Source organism: Somniosus microcephalus, chromosome 5 (genome assembly GCF_052327205.1).
Source record: "Somniosus microcephalus isolate GS21.2 chromosome 5, FLI_Smic_1.0, whole genome shotgun sequence".
NCBI classification, from domain to species: domain Eukaryota; kingdom Metazoa; phylum Chordata; class Chondrichthyes; order Squaliformes; family Somniosidae; genus Somniosus; species Somniosus microcephalus.
Genome location: NC_140991.1, coordinates 259,057,104 through 259,084,658, shown reverse-complemented (window position 1 = coordinate 259,084,658; position 27,555 = coordinate 259,057,104). Strand labels below are relative to the sequence as shown.

The window sequence follows — 27,555 nt, the reverse complement described above, 5'->3', positions numbered from 1 at the left end:
GTCGTATTTCAGGCGACCCTGGCAGCTGCCTAACACAGGCATTAGACCCTTTACATATGTAAATGAGGGGCCTATTGCCTGTTTTAGGCCCGCTCTGTGAAATGGGATAGTGATGAACGGAGCAGGAACTGGGCCTACTTGGCTCAGGATTCTTCAGCAGCTGTTGTGGCCGAAGCAGCAACCACCACCAAAAGGTAAGTATAGGTTTAAAAAACGTGGCTGTGGAGCTAGGAGGATCAGGAGTTCTTCCCCCCTCCCCCTGCACTCCCTTCCCAACTCTGCGGTGCTCCCAACCAGCTCCCTCCTCCCGTTGATGCTCTACTTCCCCTCCGGGACTTACCTTCAGGCAGCTGCCAGCCAGGCACTTAGCCTAATATTCATCTTCTTAAAATGGGCGAACTGCTGGTGGAGGTGTAACAGGCACCAGCAGTTTACCCAAATAATATTAGAGGCCTGAGGCCCAATTTTTGACCAGCCTCAGGTCGCCCAGTTGCTCTATGCACAACACCCATTTCAGGACTGAAAATGGGACTAAAGGAATTTCCACCCCATTATGTCCACCTATGGGCACCCTACTTTAGGAAGGATATCAAGGTGTGAATAAAGAAGTGATTTAATAAAATGATACCAGGGCTGAGAGGCTTTAGTTATGAGGAAAGACTAGAGAAAGTGGTGTTCTTTTCACCAAAACAGAAAAGGTTAAGAGGAGATCTGATAGAGGTGTTCAAAATGATAAAGGGGTTTGATAAGTAGAGAAAAACTATTTCCACTGGTCAGCGAGTCAGTAACTACAGGGTATAAATTAAAAATATCAGGAGAATGAGGATAGGGGTTAGGTGATTTTTTTTTATGCAGAGGGTTGTTTGGACATGGAATGGCCTACCAGAAACAGTGAGGGGAAGCAGAATCCGTAACAGCCTTTAAAAGGGAAGTGGAGAAAGAACTGTGAATGGGACTAGTTGTGCAGCTCTTTCAGAGAGCTCAAAGGCCAAATGACGGCCTCCTAAGCTGTAAAATTCTGTGATTCTATGATCCACCATAAACCCATCACATGCAAATTGGGGCCAGTATAATGTTTAATGTATTGAAAATATGTGCACATCACAGTCATGACCCAATTGCAAAAAATCATTCTCATATCCCACACTTCTTCCTTCCCTAGGAGAAGAAGGTAGCTTGGCTTACGAGCAGCTGGACAAGGTCCCTCAGGAAATAGTGCGACTTGCAGGAAGGCGAGGGAATGCGGTCAGCACTGCCTTCTGAAAAAAAACTCCGCAATGCACCTCAGTATTAGGGACTGCCCAGATGGATGGTAGCTGCCCAAATTCTGCGCTAAGGGTGAAAGATGTGGCACAGCGGCAGATCAAAGAGAATCAGGACTGCACACCCAGAGCAAAACCAGCCATCCCCAACAACAATTGAACCACAACGCACGTGACGACACCATCCCAAGAGAAAGCGAACAAATCAACGAGAGAGTCATTTCGTTCAAACATCCTTTTACCAAAGTTATTCGAACTCCACTTTATTTCGTGTTAATTTATTTAGAATTAATTGAAATGTTTTAACTACTGAATTTTCTGTTTCCTTCCTTTTTTTGAGATCACACTGGCATTATTTTTTTTTAATTTGCACATTTTTGAGATGGGTTATCAGGGTACACAATGTATATATTGCATCTTTAGTTAATGTATTCTTATTTTCTATTAGCTTTCTGGCGTACCACGGCCTTGATCTGGCTGTATAGGTGAAACAAAAGCCAAACGGACATAGTGCCTGAGAAAGGGAGGGTGCGGTGGAATTGGGATTGGTCCTTTGAAGTTTGCATCCATGACAGATGCCGTGTTTCAGCCATTAGAATTTAGAAGCAAAAAATATTCCACAGAAGATGACAATCATCATGTGCATAATGCAGTACCTGTGGATATTGTACGTGTAACATGCTTAAAATACCCTTCCTGCGAGGCATGATCTCTCCTCCAAACACGCTGCACATGGAGCTGAGAGGTTGGTTTTGACACATGTCAGAGCTGACAGGTTTATTGTAGGACTGTGACTGTGGGGGTACTAATTTATAAAATGTTATGATGCAGGGTTTACCTGTGGAATGTCAGATTGAACATAAACTGAGGACTACATTGCCTACTAATGAATAGATGCAGTTGTAAAAGAGGGATTGCCCCCGCTCAAATACTCTATTGTATAATTAAGCAATTTGAAAAAAACCTCATTTCTTTGCCTTGTCTTTCGGAAGAAAAAGCAGCAAATTCTTTGTTTACCTAAATGGCATTTTTAAAATAAAATTTCAAATATGCATTTTGTCTTTATTACTACGTCTTTATATCATAATTAAAATAAAAAAAATTTTCATGTCAGACACTGACCTGAGGTAAAAATGATGGATTTAAACAATGGACTTTGGTTCACTTAATTGTTTATTGGGGTAAGTGCACAGCTTTCTGTAGAACTGAGTCATGGGAGGAATTTTAACATGGGGGAGTGGGTGGGAGTGAGGGGTTAAATGGGCAAAAGTTCCAAGCATGTTGGGAAGCTGGCTCCAACCCGCCGATCTCCATGTTTTACTGAGGCGAGACAATGGACGGGCAACCAACCCACTCCCAGGAGGCGGATTGGCATTTTAACTATGTTAATGAGGCCAGAAGCATCGAATTTAACATTTTACTATGGCCGTCCGGTTTCCCCGGGCCTCGTGAAACCCGACAACTAAAGCGAGGTGATTGGGGCGGGCCTAAGAATGATCGGGGGGGGGGGCCGGAGGATGATCAGGAGGTCGGGGGTTGGTGTGGGGGGAGTCAGAGGATGATCGGGATGGAGGCAGATGACATTGGGGGCCGGAGGAGCATTGAGGAGGGGGGAGGCAGAAAACATAGGGGGCCTGAACATCACCGGTGGGGGATGGGAGGCCGGGAAGGTAATTGTGGGGGGGGGGGGGGGTGGGGGGGTGGTGCGGGATCAGAAGCCTTGTGGGGGAGTCTCCGATAGCAGCGGGGTGGGTTAGACAGGCGGGTTTCATGAGGCCTGCAAAACCTAACCAGCCACTGTTAAATTTAAAATGATGCTTAGATCTGAGGCATGCCTGCTTCATTATAATATTTAAATGAGCGATCCGCCTCCTGGGAGTGGGTTGGCTGCCTGCCCCCTTCCCCCCGCCCCCCCCCCCCCACCCCGCCTCCATTAAAACTGTAAATGAGTGGGTTGGGGTCGGGATTCAGATTTTTAACACTTTAACTTCCGACCCGACCCCAATCCACCTGTTTTTTGGGGGTTAAAATTCCTCCAAAGTGTAATGGACAGGAAAGGAGAAACGTGACAAGACAAGAAATGCATGCTAAGTACGCCATTTCTATAATATAGATAGATGGTGCCACAGTTTGGAATTTCTTAACCAGTTTTCCACAGAAAGGATTTGGAAATTAATTATATTTAAGTGGTGTGTTTTTAAATTAAACTGGATCGGCACAGGTTTAGAATTCTCTTTACAGCCATGTGCTTTAGTCACTGAGAGAAAGAGGAGTTTATTTGTATATGAGCCAGGTATTGAAGATTAGTATTAAAGCTAATACAAAAGATCCCACCACCAAACACATCTTCCTCTCACCTCCCCTTTCAGCATTCCGAAGGGACCGCTCCCTCCGCAATACCCTGGTCCACTCCTCTATCACCCCCAACACCCCTTCCCCTTCGCCCGGCACCTTCCCGTGCAAGCACAGGAGATGCAACACATGCCCTTTTACCTCCTCCCTTCCCACTGTCCAGGGCCCCAAACACTCTTTCCAGGTTAAACAGCGATTTACTTGTACTTCTTGCAATTTAGTATACTGTATTCGCTGCTCATGATGCGGTTTCCTTTACATTGGGGAGACCAAACACAGATTGGGTGACCGCAAGGCATTCCTGATCTGGAAACAGCAACAGAACTCGAGAGCAAGAAAGCAGCTCTACAGAAGCCTGAAGGCCGAGGTCCAGCAAAAAATTTGCAACCTAAAGAACAGATGGTGGGTGGAGAAAGCGCAGGCCATCCAGTAGCTAGCCGACAACCACGACGTGCGTGGATTCTTTAGCGCAGCCAAGACCACCTACGGCCCAAGCACCCCACTGCGGGCCAAGAACGGAGAGGTACTCATCAAGGACAGAGAGGCAGTCAGTGCCTGCTGGAAGGAGCACTTCGAAGATCTCCTTAACCGAGACTCTGTCTTCAACGCGAGTGTCCTTAACTCCATCCCGCAGCATGCTACCCGCCACCACCTCAGCACAACCCCTGCCCAGCACAAGGTTGAAACGGCTATCCGACAACTGAAGAACAACAAGGCCTCAGGAGCAGATGGAATCCCCGCTGAAGTGCTAAAGCATAGCAGAGAAGCACTATTGGTGCAAATACATGAATTCATTTCCCTTATTTGGAAGGAGGAGAGCATGCCAGGGGATCTCGGAGACGCTGTAATCGTGACCATCTTCAAGAAAGGTGACAAGTCTGATTGTGGTAGTTACAGAGGAGTCTCCCTGCTGTCTGCCACAGGGAAAGTCATCACAAGAATCCTCCTCAATCGCCTTCTCCCAGTGGCTAAAGAGCTCCTCCCAGAGTCGCAATGTGGATTCCGCCCACTAAGGGGCACAATGGACATGATCTTCACCGCGTGTCAATTACAAAAGAAATGCAGGGAACAGCACCAACAGCTGTACATGGCCTTCTTTGACCTCACAAAGGCCTTCGACACCGTCAACCGTGAGGAATTATGGAGTGTCCTCCTCAAATTTGGCTGCCCTCAAAAGTTTGTCACCATCCTCCGCCTGCTTCACGCCGACATGCAAGTCGCGATCCTGACCAACGGATCCACCACAGACCCAATTCACGTACGGACCGGGGTCAAGCAAGGCTGTGTCATCGCACCAACGTTCTTCTCGATTTTCCTTGCTGCAATGCTTCATTTCACCCTCAGTTAGCAGCCCGCTGGAGTAGAGCTAATCTACAGAACAAATGGGAAACTGTTCAACCTCCATTGCCTCCAGTCCAGATCCAAGGTCGTCCCATCCTCTGTCATCGAATTACAGTATGCAGATGACACTTGCGTCTGCGTACACTCGGAGGTCGAACTCCAAACCATCGTCAACACCTTCACTGAAGCATACAAGAGCATAGGCCTTACACTAAACATCCGTAAGACAAAGGTCCTCTACCAACCTGCCCCCGCCACACAGTACTGCTCCCCGATTATGAAAATCCATGAAGAGGCCATGGACAGCGTGGACCACTTTCCATACCACGGGAGCCTACTGTCAACAAGGGCAAACGTCGATGACGAAGTCCAACACCGTCTTCAGTGTGCCAGTGCAGCCTTCGGTCGCCTGAGGAAGAGAATGTTTGAAGACCAGGACCTCAAACCCGGCACTAAGCTCATGGTCTACAGAGCAGTCGTGATACCCGCCCTCCTGTATGCTTCAGAGACATCGACCATGTACAGCAGAGTACTGGAGAGGTACCATTAATGCTGCCTCCGCAAGATCCTGCAAATCCATTGGCAGGATAGGTGCACCAACGTCAGTGTTCTCGCTCAGGCCAACATCCCCAGCATCGAAGCTTTGACCACGCTCGATCAGCTCCGATGGACGGGCCACATCGTCCGCATGCCTGATATGAGATTCCCAAAGCAAGCGCTCTACTCAAAGCTCCGACACGGCAAGAGAGCCCCAGGTGGGCAGAGGAAACGCTTCAAGGACACCCTCAAAGCCTCCTTGAAAAAGTGCAACATCCCCACCCACTCCTGGGAATCCCTGGTCCAAGACTGCACAAAGTGTAGGAGAAGCATCCGGGAAGGCACCAAACACCTCGAGTCTCTTTGCCGGGAGCAAGTGGAAGCCAAGTGCAAAAAGCAGAAGGAGCGCATGTCAACCCAAGAACCCCACCTACCCGCCTGTCAACCATCTGCCCCACCTGTGACAGAGACTGTAGGTCCCACATTGGACTCATCAGTCACCTGAGAACTCATTTTTAGTGTGGAAGCAAGTCATCCTCGGTTCTGAGGGACTGCCTAAGAAGAAGAGAAGAAGGGAAGACCAAACGCAGATTGGGTGACCGCTTTGCGGAGCACCTCCGTTCAGTTTGTAAGGGTGACACCGAGCTTCCGGTCGCCTGTCACTTTAATTCTACGCTCCACTCCCACTCAGACCTCACCGTCCTTGGCCTCTTGCATTGTTCCAATGAAGCTCAATGTAAGCTCGAGGAACAGCACCCCATCTTTCGATTAGGCACTTTACAGCCTTCTAGAGTCAATATCGACTTCAACAATTTCAGACCATAACCTCTGCCCCTATCCTTTTTTTCCATTTTTTTTCTCTCTCTCGCTTGGCAGCTGTCTTTCATTCTGCCATCGCGAATTACACTTCATCTAGAGCCATCTTTTGTTTCTTAACCTGTCCCATTACCATCTCCTTTTGCCTTGCACCATCATCCCTTTTGTCTCTTAATCTCTCCTGCCTTCCATCCTATCACAGACCTTCCCTTTTGTTCTTTCCTCCCCTCCCCCCTTTCCCTGCCCCTACACTTGCTTAAAAACCTGTTCCATCTCCAGCTTTTTCCAGTTCTGACGAAGGGTCATCGACCTGAAACGTTGTTTCTCTCTTCACAGCTGCTGCCTGACCTGCTGAGTATTTCCAGCATTTTCTGTTTTTATTTTAGTATTAAAGCTTGTGGAATGTTGCTGCTCATGGACCACGTCGAATTGAGACAATTACAGCCAATTGATGCCAATGAGAGTCAGGATGTCCCCATTGATTTTGAGAATAGTGAGAGATGGTTTCTGGAGATTCAAACCCCAAAGTTGGGGGAGGGGGGCGTGGGGGGTCTCGGTGATAACCAGTTTTACGGACAGGCTTTCGGGAAAATCCCTGGATGGGAAAGTACTCATGATTTTGAACACCTCTATCAAATCTCCTCTCAATCTTCGCTGCTCCAAGGAGAACAACCCCAGCTTCTCCAGTCTATCCAAGTAACTGAAGTCCATCATCCCTGGAAACATTCTCGTAAATCTATTCACATCCTTCCTAAAGTGCGGTGCCCAGAATTGGACAAAATACTCCAGTTGAGGCCAAACCAGTGTTTTATAAAGGTTCATCATACTTTCCACGCTTTTGTATGCCTCTATTTATGAAGCCCAGGATCTCATAAGCAGTTTTAACTGCTTTCTCAATCTGCCCTGCCACCTTCAATGATTTGTGCACATATACCCCTAGGTCTCTCTGTTCATGCACCCACTTTAGGATTGTACCATTTAATTTATATGTCCTCTCCTCATTCTTTCTACCAAATTGTATCACTTCGCACTTTTCTGCGTTAAATTTCATCTGCCACGTGTCCACCCATTCCACCAGCCTGTCTATGTCCTCCTGAAGTCTATCACTACCCTCCTCACTGTTCACTATACTTCCAAGTTTTGTGTCATCTGCAAATTTTGAAATTGTGCCCTGTGCACCCACATCCAAGTCATTAATATATATCAAGAAAAGCAGTGATCCTAGAACTGACCCCTGGGGAACACCACTGTGTACCTTCCTCCAGTCCGAAAAACAACCATTCGCCACTGCTCTCTGTTTCCTGTCGTTAGCCAATTTCGTATCCATGCTCCCACTGTTCCTTTTATTCCATGGGCTTCAACTTTGCTGGGAAGCCTATTATGTGGCACTTTGTCGAATGCCTTTTGGAAATCCATGTACACCACATCAACCACATTGCCCTCATCAACCCTCTCTGTTACCTCATCAAAAAACTCGATCAAGTTGGTTAAACACGATTTGCCTTTAACAAATCCATGCTGGCTTTCCTTAATTAATTCACACTTCTCCAAGTGACTGTTAATTTTGTCCCTGATTATTGTTTCTAAAAGCTTCCCCACTACCGATGTTAAACTAACCCGCCTATAGTTGCTGGGTTTATCTTTACACCCTTTTCTGAACAAGGGTGTAACATTTGCAATTCTCCAGTCCTCTGGCACCACCCCAGTTTCTAAGGAGGATTCGAAGATTATGGCCAGTATCTCCGCGATTTCTTCCTTCACTTCCCTCAGCGTCCTAGGATGCATCCAATCTAGTCCTGGTGACTTATCTATTTTAAGTACAGTCAGCCTTTCTAGTACCTCCTCTTTATCAATTTTTATCTCATCCAGTATCTCCTCTACCTCCTCCTTCACTATGTCTATGGCAGCATCTTCTTCCTTGGTAAACAGATGTAAAGTACTCATTTAGCACCTCAGCCATACCCTCTGCCTCCATGTGTAGGTCTCCTTTTTGGTCCCTAATTGGCCCCACCCCTCCTCTTACTACCCGTTTACTATTTATATGCCTATAGAAGACTTTTGAATTACCTTTTATGTTACTGCCAATCTATTCTCCTACCCTCTCTTTGCCCCTCTTATTTTCTTTTTCACTTCTCCTCTGAACTTTCTATATTTAGCTTGATTCTCAGATGTATTCTCGATCTGACATCTGTCATATGCACTCTTTTTCTGCATCATCTTACCCTCTATCTTTTTCATCATCCAGGGAGCTCTGACTTTAGTTGCCCTACATTTCTCCCTAGTGGGAATGTACCTCAACTGTGCCCGAACTATTTCCTCATTAAAGGCAGCCCATTGTTCTATTACAGTTTTGCCTGCAATCTTTGATTCCAATTTACCCGGGCCAGATCCGTTCTCATCCCACTGAAATGGGCCTTCCTCCAATTAAGTATTTTTACTCTAGATTGCTCCAATCCTTTTCCATAGCTAATCTAAACCTTATGATACTATGATCACTGTTCCCCAAATATTCACCTACTGACACTTGCTCCACTTGACCTACCTCATTCCCCAGAACCAGATCCAGCAATGCCTCCTTCCTCGTTGGGCCAGAAACGTACTAATCAAGAAAGTTCTCCTGAACACACTTCAGAAATTCTTCCCCCTCTCTGCCCTTTACACTATTACTATTCCAGTCTATATTAGGATAGTTGAAGTCCCCCATTATCACTACTCTATAGTTCTTGCATCTCTCTGTAATTTCTCTGCAAATTTGCTCCAACATATTTTTCCCACTAGTTGGTGACCTTTAGAATACACCCAGTAGTGTAATGGCACCTCTATTATTTCTTAACTCTAGCCATATAGATTCTGTCCTTGACCCCTCCAGGACATCCTCCTTCTCCAGTGCTGTAACATTCTCCTTAACCAATACTGCCACACCACCTCCTATCTTTCCTTCCCCAGCTTTCCTGAACACCTTATATCGAGGAAGATTTAGTACCCAATCCTGCCCTTTTTTTAACCAGGTCTCCGTTATTGCCACAACATCATATTCCCATGTGGCTATTTGTGCCTGCAGCTCACCAACCTTGTTTACTATGCTTCATGTGTTCACATACTTACACTGTAAACCTATCTTAGAATATCCTGTATTCTCTCTTAGTCTGACCCCACCTAATACCTTACTATTTCTTACTCTAGTGCTAACTGTCTCTCCCAAGCTCTTGTGCCCTTTGTTTCTCCTTTCTAATGCTACATCCTGGTTCCCAGCCCCCTGCCAAATTAGTTTAAACCCTCCCCAACAGCACTAGTAAACCTCCCCGTGAGGATATTGGTACCGGCTCTGTTGAGGTGCAACCCGTCCGGCCTGTACAGGTCCCACCTCCCCCAGAACCGGTCCCAATGCCCCAGGAATCTGAAGCCCTCCCTCCTGCACCATCTCTCCAGCCACACATTCATCTGCTCTATCCTCCTATTTCCATACTCACTGATGTGTGGCACCGGGAGTAATCCAGAGATTACTACCTTTGAGGTCTTGCTTTTTAATCTCTTTCCTAGCTCCCTGAAATCTGCCTGCAGGACCTCATCCCTCTTTCTACCTATGTCGTTGGTACCGATATGGACCACGACCTCTGGCTGTTCACCCTCCCCCCTCAGAATGTTCTGCAGCCACTCGGTGACATCCTTGACCCTGACACCAGGGAGGCAACATACCATCCTGGAGTCACGTCTGCGGCCGCAGAAATGCCTGTCTGCTCCCCTAACTATCGAATCCCCTTCCACTATTGCTTTACCTATCTTCCTCCTCCCCCCTGTTCAGCTGAGCCACCTGTGGTGCTGTGGACTTGGCTCTGACTGTACTCCCCAGAGAAACCATCGCCCTCACCAGTACTCTGAACAGAATACTGGTTGGAGAGTGAGATGCACTCAGGGGACTCCTGCACTACCTGCCTGGTCTTCCTCTTCTGTCTGGTGGTCACCCATTCCCTCTCTGCCTGCGCACTCCTTAGCTGCGGGGTGACCACCTCCTGCAATGTGCTATTCATGTAGCTCTCAGCCTCACGGATGCACCGCAGTGACGCCAGCTGCTGTTTAAGCTCCGAAACCCAGAGCTTGAGCTCCTCCAGCTGACAACACCTCCTGCACACGTGGTTGTCCAGGACACGGGAAGCATCCTGGAGTCCCCACATGGCACAGGATGTGCATTCCGCTGGACCGAGCTGCCCTGCCCTCCCATGCCTTTATTTATTTGAATATTAACTAACTTTACAGAAACGTAAGACTAAGATGTATCTATTTCAAGTTATTAATATAATATGGTATTAACAGTTACTAATTTAATACAGTATTAACAGTTACTAATCACCAAGCTCCTGCTTTATCCCTAACCAGCTATTTAACCCCGGCCCCGAACTTGAAGAGAAACAAAACTGTGTGACCTTTACCAAGCAATCAGTTACCAGCTATCCTGTGACGTCATTCCTTTTGTTTTTTTTTAATTGCCGCTCAGCTTCCTTTATGCTGCTGCCGCTGCCTCTGTTCCCACTCAGGTCCACACTCAGCCTCATCCTGCTGTGCCTCTCATCACATCCCCATCACTCTGCCTTCTCTATCCGACTGCTGCACATCCTTACTCACACAAACTTACCTTGCACCTCCACCCATCCCTCGCTCTCTATCTACATTATCACATCCCCATCTCACTAGCCACCCCTCACACTCGCCCTCATCCTAGTGCAATCATACCAACTAACAACACACAAGGGATAGGCACTTGGGTGTTTTATGCAATGTTCATGTAAAGTTTCTGTTAATGTGGTGTCAAACATTGAAACCTTTATTTTCAACACTTTACGTTCTTGGACAGATTTGCGTGCACCTTTGGAAGTAACTTAGTGATTTGCAGTGAATAGTGAGACATAACGGTACTGCCCGCAATGGTGATGAGTGTGAAAGGAATGGCTTGGGCATTGTAGGGATGCTTTATGGTGTTGGTGTGGGGTGGTGCCAACCTGGCGCATCATGTGGCAGCCAGGGTGTACAGCGTCAAGTGAAGTAAATCTGGCCATGGTGAGGCCATCCCTGGTCTCCTGGGCTACAATGTGGTCGGGTGCTGATGCCCTCTGGCCTGTGCAGCATCAAGTGATTGCGGAGAAGTTGGTGGTGTTGTTGGTGGTGTTGTTGGTGGTGCTGCTGGTGTGACTGGTGCTGCTGGTGTTGGAGCTGATTGTGGTGGGATTCCGAGGACCAAGTTGAGAGAGTATAAAGGGGACCCATGCTGATGGAATAGATGGCATGTGAAGTAGAGATGACAGAAGTGATCTGTCAATGGTGGGAGAGGTAATGAGGTCAGACTGGATGGAGACTTGTGTAAAGACTTGCAGCATTCTGAATCTGTAGTGGAAATGCAGTTTAGAGAAGCTAGTGGTTAAAGGAACATTTCTTAATCAGCTGGGAGCTTTGACTTGACATTTGAAGCAGTCAACTCATCAGCTGATTCAATGGCCACTGACCTCCCACCTCAGCTTCACAGATTAGGTCTAGGCACATCGGGAAACTGGTGGGCATCCTGTCAAATTCAAACAGCTGGGCAAAAACCATTGCTAAGTGGCTGTAAATAAGCCACTACTGATTTTAATTGGGTCCCCCGCCGCTGTGTGTCGGGTCTGCTCAGCACTGACAGACCTGACATTTGGTAAAGGCGTGTGGCGGCGTGTTGACAGTGGTGTCCCGAGCTGCTGGGGAAAAAAACTTTCCCACCCGACCCGCCACCGATCGCGCCAGCTGACCTCCAGCAAAATCCAGCCCATCTTCTCCATGTCTACCCTATTGAACCCATTCATTATTTTAAAGGCCGCTATCAGGTCACCTCTCAGTCTTGTCTTTTCTATAGAAAAGAGCCCCATCACGTTCAGTCTTTCCTGATAATTGTACCCTCTCAGTTCTGGTATCATCCTTGTGAATCTTTTTTACACTTTCTCCAGTGCTTCTTTATTCTTTTTGTAATATGGAGACAGTGGGCTGGATTTTGTGTGAGGTCAGCGGGCGCGATTGGTGGTGGGTCGGGTGGGAAAGTGTTTTTTCCCCCAGCAGGTCGGGACCCGCTGTGAACCTACTGCCGCGCGCCTTTCCCCAATGTCGGGTCTGTGAGCACAGAGCAGACTCGACACACAGTGGCAGGTTCACAGCGGGGGATCCAATTCAGGTAATTAGTGGCTGTTTAGAGCCACTTAAGAATGAATTTCAGCTCAGCTTCTGCATTTGACAGCTCGTCCATGGGTTCCACACTGGTCGTGGACCACGTCTGTCAAGCTGAGGCGTGAGGTCAGTGGCCATTAAATCAGCTGTTAAGTTGACAGCTTCAAATGTACAGTAAAAGCTCCCACCATACAGAGATATCTTTCCTCAGCCACAAGCTCTTCCTCACTGCATTTCCACAACAGATTCACCATGCTGTAAGTCTTCACACTCATCACCATTGCGGGGGTACCGTTATATCTCACCATTCACTACAACTCACTAAGCCACTTCCAAAGGTGCACACAAATCTGTCCAAGAACGCAAAGTGTTGAAAATAAAGGTTTCAATGTTTGACACATTAACAGAAACTTTACATGAACATTGCATAAAACACCCAAGTGCCTATCCATTGTGTGTTGTTAGTTGGCATGATTGCACTAGGATGAGGGTGAGTGTGAGGGGTGGCTAGTGAGATGGGGATGTGATAATGTAGATAGAGAGGGATGGGTGGAGGTGCATATGGAGGGAGTCATGGGAGAGCCTGGGTGCAGCCCTGCACCTCTGTGCAGTGCTTATTAATACTGTAGAACACTGACAGCACAAATGTCAAAATGAAGTTGGCCATTGTCTCTTTAAGGAAACCTTTAAGGCTGATGATGCGTCATCAAATAACGTCACCAGACCCGCTTTCTCTAATTGGCTGGGAAACGCACTGGGAGGGATTAACAAGCCCAATCAAGGGAAATTCATTTCAGAGACCGGGATGGAGACAGCAGAGGGGTTGGGACCCGACACCAATGTCGCCCGCCACGGACCCACCGAGGTCATTAAAATCGCCGTCTAAGGTTCTATATAATTTTAAAATAACTTCTTTGCTTTTGAATTCTATTCCTCTAGAAATGAACCCCAGTGCTTTGTTTGTACTTTTTATGGATTTGTTAACCTGCGTTGCTACTTTTAACAATTTGTGAACCTATAACGCTAGATCCCTTTGCGCTTCTACCCCATTTAGGCTCTTATTTTCAAGGAGTAATGGCCTCCTTATTCCTCCTACCAAAATGTACCACCTCACACTGTACCTATATTGAAATTTAATTGCTATTTACACGTTCATTCTACAAGTTTATTAATGTTTTCTTGTATTTTGGCGCAGTCTTCCTCAGTATTAACTACACCCTCCAATTTGCTGTAATCCGCAAATTTTGATTCCCGAGTCAAAATCATCTATGTAAATGGTGAACAATAGTGGTCACAGCACCGACCCCTGTGGAACACCACTTTACACCTTCTGCCAGTTTGAGCAACTACCTTTAACATATGTTCCCTCTAATTTTTCTGCGGCCCATTCACAGATTCGAGCATGCATGAAATTTAACATTGGAAAAGCCCTGAGAGCTGCGAGGCCACACAGCTTAGAGGGAACATTGCCTTTAACCCCTACTCTCTGCTTTCTGTTTTGTAGCCAGTTTTCTATCCATTCTGCTACTTGTCCTCTCATTGCACATGCTCTGACCTTAGTCATAAGAACATAAGAAATAGGAGCAGGAGTAGGCCATTTGTCCCTTCGAGTCTGCTCTGCCATTCATTAATATCATGGCTGATCTACCTCATCTTTATTTTTCTGCACTATCCCCATATCCCTGGATTCCCTTAATATTCAAAAATCTATCGATCTCTGTCTTCAATATACTCAACGACTGAGCCTCCACAGCCCTCTGGGGTAGAGAATTCCAAAGACTCACCACCCTCTGAGTGAAGAAATTTCTCCTCATCTCAGTCCTAAATGGTTGACCCCTTATTCTGAGACTGTGACCCCTGGTTCTAGACTCCCCAGCCAGGGGAAACATCCTCCCTGCATCTACCCTGTCAAGCCCTGTAAGAATTTTGTATGTTTCAATGAGATCACCTCTCATTCTTCTAAACTCTAGAGAATATAGGCCTAGTCTACTCAATCTCTCCTCATAGGACAATCCCCCCATCCCAGGAATCAGTCTGGTGAAACTTCGCTGCACTCCCTCTATGGCAAGTATATCCTTCCTTAGGTAAGGAGACCAAAACTGTACACAATACTCCAGGTGCGGTCTCACCAGGGCCCTATATAATTGCAGTAAGACTTATACTCAAATCCTCTTGTAATAAAGGCCAACATACCATTTGCTTTCCTAATTGCTTGCTGTACCTGCATGTTAACTTTCAGTGATTCGTGTACAAGGACACCCAGGTCCCTCTGAACACAAACATTTCCCAATCTCTCACCATTTAAAAAATACTCTGCTTTTCTATTTTTCCTACCAAAGTGGATAACTTCACATTTCTCCACATTATATTCCATTTGCCAAGTTCTTGCCCACTCACTTAGCCTGTCTATATCCCCTTGAAGCCTCCTTGCATCCTCCTCACAACTTACATTCCCACCCAGCTTTGTCTCATCAGCAAGCTTGGATATATTACATTTGGTCCCCTCATCCAAATCATTGATATAGATTGTGAATAGTTGAGGCCCAAGCACTGATCCTTGTGGTACCCCACTAGTTACAGCCTGCCAACCCGAAAATGACCCGTTTATTCCTACTCTCTGTTTTCTGTCTGTTAACCAATCTTCAATCCATGCTAGTAAATTACCCCCAATCCCTTGAGCCCTAATTTTGTTTAATAACCTCTTGTGTGGCACCTTATGGAATGCTTTCTGAAAATCCAAAGACACCACATCCACTGGTTCCCCCTTATCTGTTCTGCTAATTACAACCTCAAAAAACTCAAACAGATTTGTCAAACATGATTTCCCTTTCATAAATCCACGTTGACTCTGCCCAATCCTATTATTATTTTCTAAGTGCCCTTTTACCACATCCTTAATAATAGATTCTAGCATTTTCCCTACTACTGATGCCAGACTAACTGGTCTGTAGTTCCCCATTTTCTCTCTTCCCTCCTTTCTTAAATAGTGGGATTACATTTGCTACCTTTCAATCTGTGGGAACCGTTCTAGAATCTATGGAATTTTGGAAAATGACAACCAATGCATCCACTATCTCTATAACCACCTCTTTCAAAACCCGAGGATGTAGGCCATCAGGTCCAGGGGATTTATCGGCTTTCAGTCCCATTAATTTCTCCAGTACTATTTTTTTACTAATACTAATTTCTTTCAGTTCCTCATTCTTGCTAGAGCTTTGGTTCTCCACTATTTTCTGGATGTTTTTTGCGTCTTCTTCCATGAAGACAGACACAAAGTATTTGTTTAATTTTTCTTCCATTTCCTTATTCCCCGTTATAATTTCTCCTGTCTCAGCCTGTAAGGGACCCACATTTACTTTTGCTAATCTTTTCCTTTTTACATACCTGTAGAAGCTTTTATAGTCTGTTGTTATATCTCTTGCTAGTTTACTCATATTCTGTTTTCCCTTTCTTTATCAATTTCTTGGTCCTCCTTTGCTGAATTCTAAAATCCTCCCAATCCTCAGGCTTACTACTCTTTTTGGCAACATTATAAGCCTCTTCCTTTGATCTAATATTATGTTTAACTTCTCTTGTTAGCCACGGTTGGACCACTTTTCCTGTGGGGTTTTTGTGCCTTAAAGGAATGTATATTTGTTGTAAATTATGTATTAATTCTTTCAATGCTAGCCATTGCTTGTCTACTGTCATACCTTTTAATGTAGTTTCCCAATCTACCTTAGCCAACTTGCCTCTCATACGTACATAGTTTGTTTAGATTTAAGACCCTAGTTTCGGATTTAACTAAATCACTTTCAAACTCAATATAAAATTCTATCATATTATGGTTACTCTTCCCTAAAGGCCCCTTTACTACAAGGTTATTAATTAACCCTTTCTCATTGCACAATACTAGATCTAAAATAGCCTGTTCCCTAGTTGGTTCCTCAACATACTGATCTAGAAAACTATCTTGCATACATTCCATGAGTTCTTCCTCCACACTATTACTGCAAATTTGGTTTGCCCAGTCTATATGCAGATTAAAGCCCCCCATGATGACTGTATTACCCTTGTTACATGCGCCTCTAATTTCCTGATTATACTCTGCCGTACATTACAACTACTGTTTGAGGGCCTATAAACAACTCCCACCAATGTTTTTTGCCCCTTGCTGTTTCTTAGCTCCACCCAAACTGATTCTACTTCTTGATTTTCGGAGCGAAGATCCTTTCTCTCTACTGTCTTTATCCTATCCTTTATTATCAGGGCTACTACTCCTTCTTTTCCATTTTGCCTATCTCTTATAAAAGTTAAGTGTTGTGGAATATTTAGTTCCCAACTGTGGCCACTTTGCAACTACGTCTCCGATATAGCTATTAGATCAAACCTGTTAATTTCTATCTGCGCTATTAATTAATCTATTTTGTTGCGAATGCTTCGGGCATTTAGATATAGTGGCCTAGAAATTCAGTTGGCGCCGCGCCAGGGCTTTAGCGCCGGAAATTTAGCGCCGGCGCTAAGTCCCCCTGCGCGCGCCAAAAATTCAGTAGCGCCGCGCCCAAACGGCTGCCGGCGCTACAGGAGGGTGTCAGCGCCTCGAAATGGGCGCTGACTGCCGCATTGCGGCGCAATTCCGGCGCTGCGGCACCCGATGCGGTGCGGCAGGCTGGGGAAGTGCAGGCCTCCTCCTTCAGTTAAGGAGGAGCTGCCTGCACCCGCCCGCTGGCCGTTGAAATCTTGAAAAAAATGAGCCCGGCACCTCGGAGAAGTGCCGGGCTCGCAGGCCAGACGCATCTGTTCCGCGGGGGGGGGTGGAGGAGTCCGGGGAGGGAGGTGCGGGCAGGCGGCCGGCGGGAAAGCGGCCGGCCGCCGTGCGACCTTAATGCGCCGGCGCTAACTCGCGTAGGACTCTGCTGAAACATCGTTAGTTGCGGCTGCCACGGGCGAGGCGGCCGCAACTCAATTTCGGCGTTGGGGCCCGTCACCACGGCAACCGGGACGCTGCGCACACCGATGACGTCATCGGTGCCGGCGCAGCGCAACCGGTCTAACGCCGATGGCAGGGCCCCACTGAATTTACAAACCGGCCATAACTCCGGCGCTAGGCCCTCTAGCGCCTCAAATGGGGCGCTAACCCTACTGAATTTTCAGCCCAGTGCCTTTAGCTTTGACTTATTTTTATTTCTCCCTGATGTCACCTTAGTCACTGATGCCTTATTATCTTTGTTACTCTCTCTGTCCCTTCCTGACCCAAAACTCTACTCTGCTCTACAGCCTTGACATTTCTCTCACTGCTTTTAAATTTACACTTTCCTGCAGCCTCCCAAAATCCCCACCCCCCTTCTCATTAGTTTAAAGCATTGTCTACTGCCCTAATTATTCAGTTCGCCAGGACACTGGTCCCACTTGGTTTAAGTGGAGCCCGTCCCAACGGAACAACTCCTTCTTTCCCCAGTACTGGTGCAAGTGCTCGATGAACTGAAACCCCTTCCTCCCACACCACTCTTTGAGCCACGCATTTAAACCTCAAGGGCTAGATTTTCAGTATAGGCAGTTTTGGGGCGCTAACCTTAGCGCCCGCCCGAAGTTAGCGCCCGCCCCAAAGTAGCGCCCCGTTGCCGGGAATTCAGTGGCTTCGCCCTAAGAGGTTGGTGGAGCGCTAAAAGAGGCGTTCCACTACTCTCTTTAGGCGCTAAGCCGGCGGTCCAGAGGGATAGCGCCCAGGCGGGGCGCAGCACGGGTGCGGTCATTTTTGCACTGACAGCAGACCCCGTGGTGCCGACCAGCTCTTAAAGGGGGAAGGGACGAATTGGTCTGCTGCCACGCCCTGCACACTGCAGCCTTGCAAAGAGGCCTCAACACTACTGCTCAGCCCCAGGGAGTCATGGCAACGCCAGAGAAGGCCCGTCAGCGTGCCCTGCGCTTCTCAGAGGGTGATCTGGACATAATGGTCACAGCTCTGGAGGTGAGGCGCAAGATCTTGTTTCCAGAGAGTGGGAGGAATCCAACCCACCACGACTACACCAAAGCCTGGAAGCAGATCGCCCAGAGGGTGACGTTCACCGGCGAGGCCCCCAGGACCCACACACAATGCCGTAAGAAATACAACGATCTGACCAGGATTGTGAGGGTGAGTAGCCTTTCCAGTCTCCTCCTCATTCTTGCATGTACACCTGACATGATGGGCAAAGGGACCTGAAAGTCCTTTTGGCCAGCCCTCAGCCAGCAGCATTGGGACAGTCATGAGCATCAAATGGCCATTCGGCACTCTACACTCTGGCCAAGCTATTCCACCATGGGAGGCAGTGGACAGTACATCAGGGCTTCACTCTGTCCAAGCTATTCCACCATGGGAGGCAGTGCACACTACATCAGGGCTTCACTCTGTCCAAGCTATTCCACCATGGGAGGCAGTGCACACTACATCAGGGCTTCACTCTGTCCAAGCTATTCCACCATGGGAGGCAGTGCACACTACATCAGGGCTTCACTCTGTCCAAGCTATTCCACCATGGGAGGCAGTGCACACTACATCAGGGCTTCACTCTGTCCAAGCTATTCCACCATGGGAGGCAGTGCACACTACATCAGGGCTTCACTGCGCACTTACAGCCCGTCCTTTCTCTTGCAGGCTAAAGTAGCGTTTAATCGCCAGGCCCGTGCCAGGGGTGGCCGCGCCAAGCTGCAGAAGCTCACTCGGCTGGAGGAGCGCGTGTGTGTGCTCATGGGAGCCCGTGTGATTGTCCCCACAGCGTGCGGTGTATCCGACCCTCCACTGCCCGGCAATGGTAAGGACCTCGCCTTTTGGCCCTCTCGCGTCGCACTGGCCCATCCGAGCTACCTCCTTTGCCACTGTCCCACCAATGCGCTGAATCCCACCAGTCCTAACTCCCTCGCTGACGCCGTCTCCTCACTCTGAAGCTACTCTTGTGCATTCCTGCTTTCAGCTGGTGACGACCAGGACCCTGAGGCTGCCAGTGACAGCACCTCCAACCAGGAGGAGGAGGAGGAGCAAGCCGGACCTTCGGGGGAACAGTCACGTCCCGCAGGAGAGGAGGAAATGCTTGACACCTCCTCACTGGACGAGTGCCTGGAGGAACTGTCGCAGGGCAATGCAGCTTCTGGGACCAGTGGCGTCCAGCCACCCAGCAGCCGTGCGCGTGGCCCGCGGCCTTCCCCCCAAAGGGGGGAAGGATCAGAGGGGAGTGCTGCTGCTCGGCACACTCGCCGTCACCAACGCGGCAAGGGTCCCCTAGTTCGGCCCCCTCCTCCCCAGCGGGAGAGTCGCGACTCCAGTCCGGACACCTTCACTTCGGAGGAGGTGCGGAAGCTCGATCAGATGGCCGACGACTCGGACCGGCGCCACACGGAGCTCATGAGCGTGGTGGGGCGCATGCCTGAGGCCATCGAGTCGCTGGCGACCAGTGTGCGCGAGTTCGGGGCAGCAACTGCCGCGACTGGCCGCATGCTAACTGATGCCGTCAAGACCCTGGCGGATGTGATGCGCGCGCACACCAGGACCACAGGGCCACTCACTGCTGCCACACGCGCTGTCTCAGGCAGGCATCGCCAGGGCAGGCGCCGCGCTGGACCATCCCAGCAAGCCGGCCGTCGGCTGATTGCTGCGGATCCTGCAGTGCGGGCCCGGCCGAGTGCCACCGCGCCACAGCACCAGCCAGCGCATCCCAGACGCCAGCTGGCCCACATTGCGCCATCCGTCGCCGCCATTCCCCCTCTGGGGCGTCAAGGGCAAGCGGCTGCAGCTGATGGTGGCCAGGCTCAGGTGCGCCACTCAGGAGACGGCCCCTCGAGGCCCAAACGCCGTGTAGGCCGCCCCCCAGCGGCATCTGGCGGAAGGGCATCTGAGCCTCAGGCGCCTTCCCCCAGCCTCGCAGCAGCCACTGGGCAGAGCTTGCGAAGGAGCAGCAGGCAGGGCAGGGGAGGCAAAATGCTGGCCAAGGTCTCGCCCTCGCGGGCCACTCAGTAGAGGGTGTGGCCAGCTTTCCTTTAATATGGCGGTGGCCATCTTTATTTTGCCCATGGTTGTGCTTTTGGAGGGCTTTTTTTTTGCGTTAGGCCGACGTTGAGGCCCGGTTTCAATAAAGGTGGAGTGGCTCCTCCCCAGTTTGTGGGAGTGAGTCGTTTGTTGGGCTTTTTGTGGGGCCCGTTTATTGTTTTTGGGGATTCATGTGGGAAGGGCTTTTCATTTTTGTGTAATAAAAAATTATCTTTATTCATGCAGTCTCCATGGTTGTTCTTCTTAGTGTTTGTTGGCTTCGCCGGCTGAGGGCTTGCGGAGCGGCTGCATTCATCTTCCCTCATGGCCCCTGGCCATTCCCTGACAGGGGGCTTAGAAGTACCGTGTAATAAGGTGGCGTCGTGCGGCCCTTGGCCCTGGTCGCTCCCTCCTGGGAACGTACTCCTGCTCCTCCTCCTCCTCCTCCTCCTCATGCTCCTCCTGCTCCTCCTCCTGAGGTGCTGGTCCAACGTCAGGTGGCAGTGCCTGAGTCCTGCGGATAGCCAGGTTGTGTAGCATGCAGCAAACCACCACAAATTGGGAGACCCGGTCCGGCGAATACTGGAGAGCTCCTCCGGAGCGATCAAGGCAGCGGAACCGCTGCTTGAGGACCCCAATAGTTAGCTCGATGATGTTGCGGGTGGTTTGATGGCTCTCGTTGTAGGCCTCTTCAGCAGCGGTCCTGGGCGCGCGGAGCGGGGTCATGAGCCAGGTGCACAAAGGATAGCCTTTGTCCCCGAGTAGCCATCCTCTTGGGGGAGGCTGTGCCTGGAACATGTCATGCACAGTACTCTGCCGCAGGATAAAGGCATCGTGGCTGCTGCCTGGGAAGCTGGCATTGACTGCCATGATGCGCTGCTTGTGGTCACAGACCAGCTGCACATTCAGAGAATGGTAGCCCTTCCTGTTGCGATACTGCTCGCCATGCTCCAGAGGGGCCCGCAAAGCCACATGCGTACAGTCAATGGCGCCCTGCACCAAGGGGAATTCCCCGAGTCTGGAAAATCCCAATGCGCGCTGATGCTGGCTCTCCAGGGCCATGGGGAAGGAGATGAATTGGCTTCTCCTTCTGAACAGTGCTTCGGTCACCTGGCGGATGCAGCGATGCGCGCCGTACTGGGAGATGTTTGCTATGTCCCCAGCAGCGTATTGGAAGGAGCCGGTGGCATAGAAGTTCAATGCCACTGTCACCTTCACTTCCACCGACAGAGACGTCCTGCACCTGAGCTTTGGCCGCAGATCTCGGCGAAGCAGGTGGCAGATCTCTGCAATCACCCCCTTTCGGAATCGGAGCCTTTTAACACATCGCGCGGCACTCATGTTTAGGTAGGAGCGCTGCTGGCGGTATAGCCTGACTGGGTAAGGCCTACGTGGCCGACGCCTGTAGCCCCCTCTGCCTCTAGCCAGGGCTGCCCCTCTCACAATGCGTCTGCGAGCCCTACGGACATGGAGCTGCAGCTCCGCGTTGGCACCCCATGCAACCCCCATCAAATCCTGGCAAACACTCTAATTTCCAAATGGCCACTTGCAGCGCTGTTGCCTGAGTCCAAAAATACCTGGCTCTTGCTGCTTGAAACCAGTTAGCTATCCTCCTTGTTGTGTCTCCAGAAATGCGTTGCACAAGACTGTTTTCTGAAAAAAGGATGGCCTTTATACTGGAGAGGACGTTCCCTTTAATTAGCGCCCCCCGGGGCCCGCGCTGGTTGTGTTGCGTTCCTTTTTCCAAACGCTCCGGCCGCCCACCGCACAATGGGGCGGTCCGACTGAAGTTTGCAATCGGGGCGGCCAAAGGGCGTTGCACGAGGATGTGACGTCATTTTCTGCGCGCGCATCCGGGCGGGCGCTAAACTTTGCGCCGGCGCTAACGGGCAACTTAATTTGGGGCGGGGCGCAAACTGCGCTGCGCCCGGGCGCTACACGCATAGCGCCCGGAAATCACTTCTCTTAAGGCGCTAACTGCTGGCGCAAGCAACTGAAAATCTAGCCCCTAATCTGTTTGTCCCTATGTCAATTTGCGCGTGGTTTAGGTAACAATCCAGAGATTATTACCTTTGAGGTTCTGCTTTTTAATTTGGATCCTAGCTCCTCAAACTCTCTCAGCAGAACCTCATTCCTAGTTCTACCTACATCGTTGGTTTCTACATGGACCCCAACAACATGATCCTCCCCCTCCCACTCCAAGTTCTTCTCCAGCCGCGAGGGGATGTCTTTAACCCTGGCAGGCAACACAACCTTCGGAACTCTTGGTCGCGGCTGCAGAGAGCAGTATCTATCCCCCTGACCATATTGTCCCCTACCATAACTGCATTCCCTTTCATTCCCCCCACTTGAATGGCCTCCTGCACCATGGTGCCATGGTTTGCTTGCTCATCCATCCTGCAGGCTTTTCCCTCATCCATGCAGGCAGCAAGAACCTCATACCTGTTGGACAAGGGCAAAGGCTGAGTCTCCTCCACTACTGCACCTTAGGTCTCCTTACCTGCCTGATTTGCAGTCACAGCCTCCTATCCCTGACCACTAACCAGACCTGTACCACTAAGGGGTGTGACTGCCTCCTGGATCAAAGTGTCCAGGTAACTCTCCCCATCCTTGATGCTCCGCAATGTCTGCACCTCAGACTCCAGCTCAAAAACTCTGAGCTGAAGTTCCTCAAGATGCAGGCACTTACTGCAAACATGTTTGTCCGGGATCACAATGCTCTCCGCAAACTCCCACATGCTGCAGTTGCGGCACACCACCTGCACTGCCATCCCTATATGACCTTGTTTTATTTAATTTAATTTAATTTGTAATTAGGTAACTTAGTTTACAGTGTCGTTTCTTGACTACTTACTTGATCTAGCTTAAGTTAAGGGTACTGAAATTAAATATCTACCTGTAACACAAAGCACTACAAGTAGTGTAGGCAAAAAGCAACAACTTCTTCCCCCCTTCTCCGAATTCTCACTCTTTCCAAATTCCCAAATAAAACACTCTGTTCAAGTCCGCTCTGTTTAATCCCGTTCTGTGCAGACCGCAGTTCATGATTCTACTATGAGAGCTTATCAAAGGCCTTTTGAAAGTCCATGGCCTAGAAATTCAGTTCGGACGCTATTGCGGCGCTAAAGTCGGGCGCTCGGCAAATTTAGCGGCCGCCGGAAAGTGCAGGCGAGCTCGCCGAAATTCAGTAGATTTGGCCAACTTTTTGGCCGAGCGCTGCAAAAGGCGTTGGAACCCTGTGTTCAGGCGCTAATCCGGCGATGCAGCCTGATAACGCCGATTCCGGGCGCAGCGCAGGTGCGATCATGTGGTGAGTGTCAGCAGACACCCTGACGCCGGCCAGCTCTTAAAGGGGGAAGGGTCAACTTTGACTGCAGCCACGCCCTGCATGCTGTAGCCCTGCAACTAGGCCTCAGGACTGGTTGTGTACCAAATCAACGCCTGGAGGTCATGGAGAGGGCCCGTGAAAGAGCCCAGCGGTTCTCTGAGCATGCGCTGGGTGTGCTCCTTCATGGGGTACGCAAGAGAAGACGGGTCGTGTGCCCGGCTAGTGGCAGGAAGGCTCCCAGGAGCCAGTTCAGGGAGGCGTGGACCAAAATTGCCCGGAGGGTCTCCTCCAACTCCGATGTTCCCAGGAGTGCGGACCAGTGCCGCAAGAAATACAATGACCAGTGTCCCCCTCATCCTTGCATGTGCACCTCCCATTAGGGCCAAAGGGACATCCAAGGTCTAATGCCCAGCCCTGCTGCCGCTGCAATGGCATTTGCATGTTAATCAATAGCTCTTTCTGCACTTATCACACTGTGCAAGCTATTCCACCATGGGAGGCCTCACACACAGCAACAGGGCACCACACTGTGCAAGCTATTCCACCATGGGAGGCCTCACACACAGCAACAGGGCACCACACTGTGCAAGCTATTCCACCATGGGAGGCCTCACACACAGCAACAGGGCACCACATTGTGCAAGCTATTCCACCATGGGAGGCCTCACACACAGCAACAGGGCACCACACTGTGCAAGCTATTCCACCATGGGAGGCCTCACACACAGCAACAGGGCACCACACTGTGCAAGCTATTCCACCATGGGAGGCCTCACACACAGCAACAGGGCACCACACTGTGCAAGCTATTCCACCATGGGAGGCCTCACACACAGCAACGGGGCACCACACTGTGCAAGCTATTCCACCATGGGAGGCCTCACACACAACAACGGGGCACCACACTGTACTTAGACGCCCTCCTTTCTCTTGCAGGCCAAGCTGGCGAGGAACGCCAGGAGCCTGCGTGTCACTGGTGGAGGCCCTCGCGATTACCAGGAGCTAACGGTTCTGGAAGAGAGGGTGGCCCGACTGCTGCGTCACCCGGTGATTGGGCCTGTGGCGCTCGGCGACGCCGACCCTATACTGGAACCCACTGGTAAGGACAGGACCGGGTGCACCTCTCTCCTTGCCCTCGCGCATCAGATCTACATCCTTCCCCACTGGCCGAAAAATGCGCATAATGCACCAGTGCGGCCTCCCTCGCTGTCGGCCTGTCCTCACTCTAAAGCTACACTTGTGCCTTCCTGCTTTCAGCTGGTGAGGAGGAGGTGCTCCCTGAAGCCCAGACAGCCAGGCCCTCGGAGGAGGAGGACGTCGAGGAGCAGCAGGAAGGCGCCACCTTGGGGGAACCCTCCTCCGCTCCAGGAGATGGCAATGAAGGGGAGACGTCTGGCGTGCCGGAGAGCCAGGGGGAGGCGGGGGAGGGGAGCCCCGAACCTGGTCCCAGTGGCATGGACGCACGCGGCAAGGCTCCGGCGGCACACCAGCCTTCTGCCCAGAGGGGGGAGGCGGTGGAGGGGAGGGCAGAACCTGGTCCCAGTGGCGTGGCCGCACGCGGCAAGGCTCCGGCGGCACGCCAGCCTTCTGGCCAGAGGGTGGAGGCGCCCTCCAGTCCGGACTCGGACGTCGCCCAGGAGGTGCGCCTCCTGGACGAGATGTCGGCGGCGTCGGAGCGGCGGCACGTCGAAATCATGGAGGTGGTGGCACAGATGCCTCACGCCATCGAAAGCCTCGCACAAAGTGTGGTGGCTTTCGGCCAATCCCAGGCCAGGGGCCTAGAGCAATTCGCAGCAGCGCACGCCAGGGGGGTGGAGCTCCTTGTGGCAGCGCATGAGAGGGGGGTGCAACAACTCAAGGCAGCGCAGCACGCCAGTCGCCAGCTGAGAGGTGCTGTGCAGACAATGGCACTGCAGATGCGGGCACATGCCGGCGCAGTTGGGGCACTGACTTCTGCCACCCTCGCACTGGCGCGGAGGCGTCGCCAGGCCAGCCGCCGCCCTGCTGCCGCACACCGGTCTGGCGACCAACAGTTTGGCGCGCTTGCTCCCCGGCCAGGCCGCCCGAGTGCACGTGTGTCTGGTGACCAGCGCGCGCCTGGCATCACCCACCTTGTCCCCATTGGTGCAGGCGAGCCTGCCACTCCCCCAGCCAGGGTGCAAGGAGCTGCTGCAGCCAGTGAAGAGGGCCACCCACAGCTGCAGCAGCCACCAGCCGGCCCCTCCCGGGCCCGCCCTCGTGTAGGCCGACCCCCCAAGGGCATCTGGCGAGACGCCTTGTCGCCCTGAAGATCCTTCCCCCAGCCTCGCCACAGCCTCACGGCCCAGCTTGAGGCGCAGCAGCAGGACGGGCCGGGGCAAAAGACGGCTGTCGACGGACTCGCCCTCTCGCCACACCGAATAGAGTGTGTTGAGCGAGGGTTTGGGTGATGCGAGGGCTTCTGTTCTGGGGGGCATTATGTGGTTTGGTTTTATGGGGGTGTTTGTGTTGTGGGGGGGGCTTGTTTTTGTTAGGCCAGTGACGAAGGCCATTTGGATGGTGATGTTTTGTTAGTCCTCCCCAGGTTTTGGGAGTGACAGAAGTTTGTGACTGTTTTTTGGGGGTCTTCTCTGTTTTGCTCTTCCATGTGGGAAGGGCCCTGAGTTTTTGAAATAAAGATGTTTATTTATTCACCATGTGCAGGTGTCATGTTTCAAGTGGTTGTTGGGTTAACCGGCTGAGGGCTTGCGGAGCGGCTGCGTTCAGTGGCCCAGGCCATTCCCTGACAGGGGGCCTAGAAGTGGCGAGCAATAAGCCCCCGGCGGACGGCCCTTGGACCTTGTCGCTCCCTCCTGGCCTGGTGCTCCTCCTCCTCAGGGTCCTCCTGCTCGTCCTCCTGAGGTGGTGGGGCAATGTCAGGTGGCAGTGCCTGAGTCTTGCGGATAGCCAGGTTGTGGAGCATGCAGCACACCACGACGAACTGGGAGACTCTATCCGGCGAATACTGAAGAGACCCGCCCGAACGATCCAGGCAACGGAACCGTTGCTTGAGGACGCCTATCGTTTGCTCTATTAGGTTCCTTGTGGCTTGATGGCTTTTGTTGTATGCCAGCTCCGCTGGGGTCCTGGGCGCGCGGAGCGGGGTCATGAGCCATCTGCACAAAGGGTAGCCCTTGTCCCCGATAAGCCATCCCCTTGGTGGAGGCTGTGCCTGGAACATGTCAGCCACAGTAGTCTGGCGCAGGATAAAGGCATCGTGGCTGCTTCCTGGGAAGCGGGCATTGACAGCTAGGATGCGCTGCCTGTGGTCACACACCAGCTGCACATTTAGGGAATGGTAGCCCTTCCGGTTGCGGTATTGCTCGGCATTGTGGATAGGTGCCCGCATAGCCACATGCGTGCAGTCAATGGCGCCCTGCACCATGGGGAAGCCCGCGATCCTGGCAAATCCGACTGCACGCTGCTCCTGCTTGTGTTGGGTCATGGGGAAGGAGATGAATTGGTGCCTCCTCGCGAAAAGTGCTTCGGTGACCTGTCGGATGCAGCAATGCGCGGCGAACTGGGAGATGTTCGCAATGTCCCCAGCAGCGGCTTGGAAGGAGCCGCTTGCATAAAAGCTGAGAGCCACCGTGACCTTCACTTCCACCGAGAGAGACGCCCTGGACATGAGCTGTGGCTGCAAATCTGCATGAAGCAGCTGGCAGATCTCTCCAACCACCTCCCTTCTGAAGCGCAGCCTCTTAACACAATGCGCCGCAGTCATGGTGAGATATGAGACCTGC

At 50.8% G+C, this 27,555-nt stretch overlaps 2 protein-coding genes across 10 annotated transcripts in view; both read left to right on the top strand.

Moving 5' to 3' along the window:
- The window catches only part of ripor2 (RHO family interacting cell polarization regulator 2), a 212,418-nt gene extending 210,104 nt beyond the window's left edge, over positions 1–2,314 (top strand). For all 9 annotated transcript variants that reach the window (XR_015078498.1, XM_085988863.1, XM_085988860.1 and 6 more), the window contains one exon: positions 1,163–2,314. Coding sequence is in view for 8 of the 9 variants with exons in the window: in XM_085988863.1 (XP_085844989.1) it covers positions 1,163–1,263 (101 nt within the window). In the remaining variant the exon portion in view is untranslated. The remainder of the gene's footprint in view (positions 1–1,162) is intronic.
- Positions 1,831–26,254, top strand: LOC147117673 (uncharacterized). The gene is made up of 3 exons (XM_085989390.1): positions 1,831–1,929; positions 24,731–24,893; positions 25,052–26,254. The coding sequence occupies exons 1-3, from the start codon at positions 1,831–1,833 to the stop codon at positions 26,080–26,082; spliced, it is 1,293 nt and encodes a 430-aa protein (XP_085845516.1). The 3' UTR covers positions 26,083–26,254.
- Positions 26,255–27,555: the final 1,301 nt, after the last annotated feature.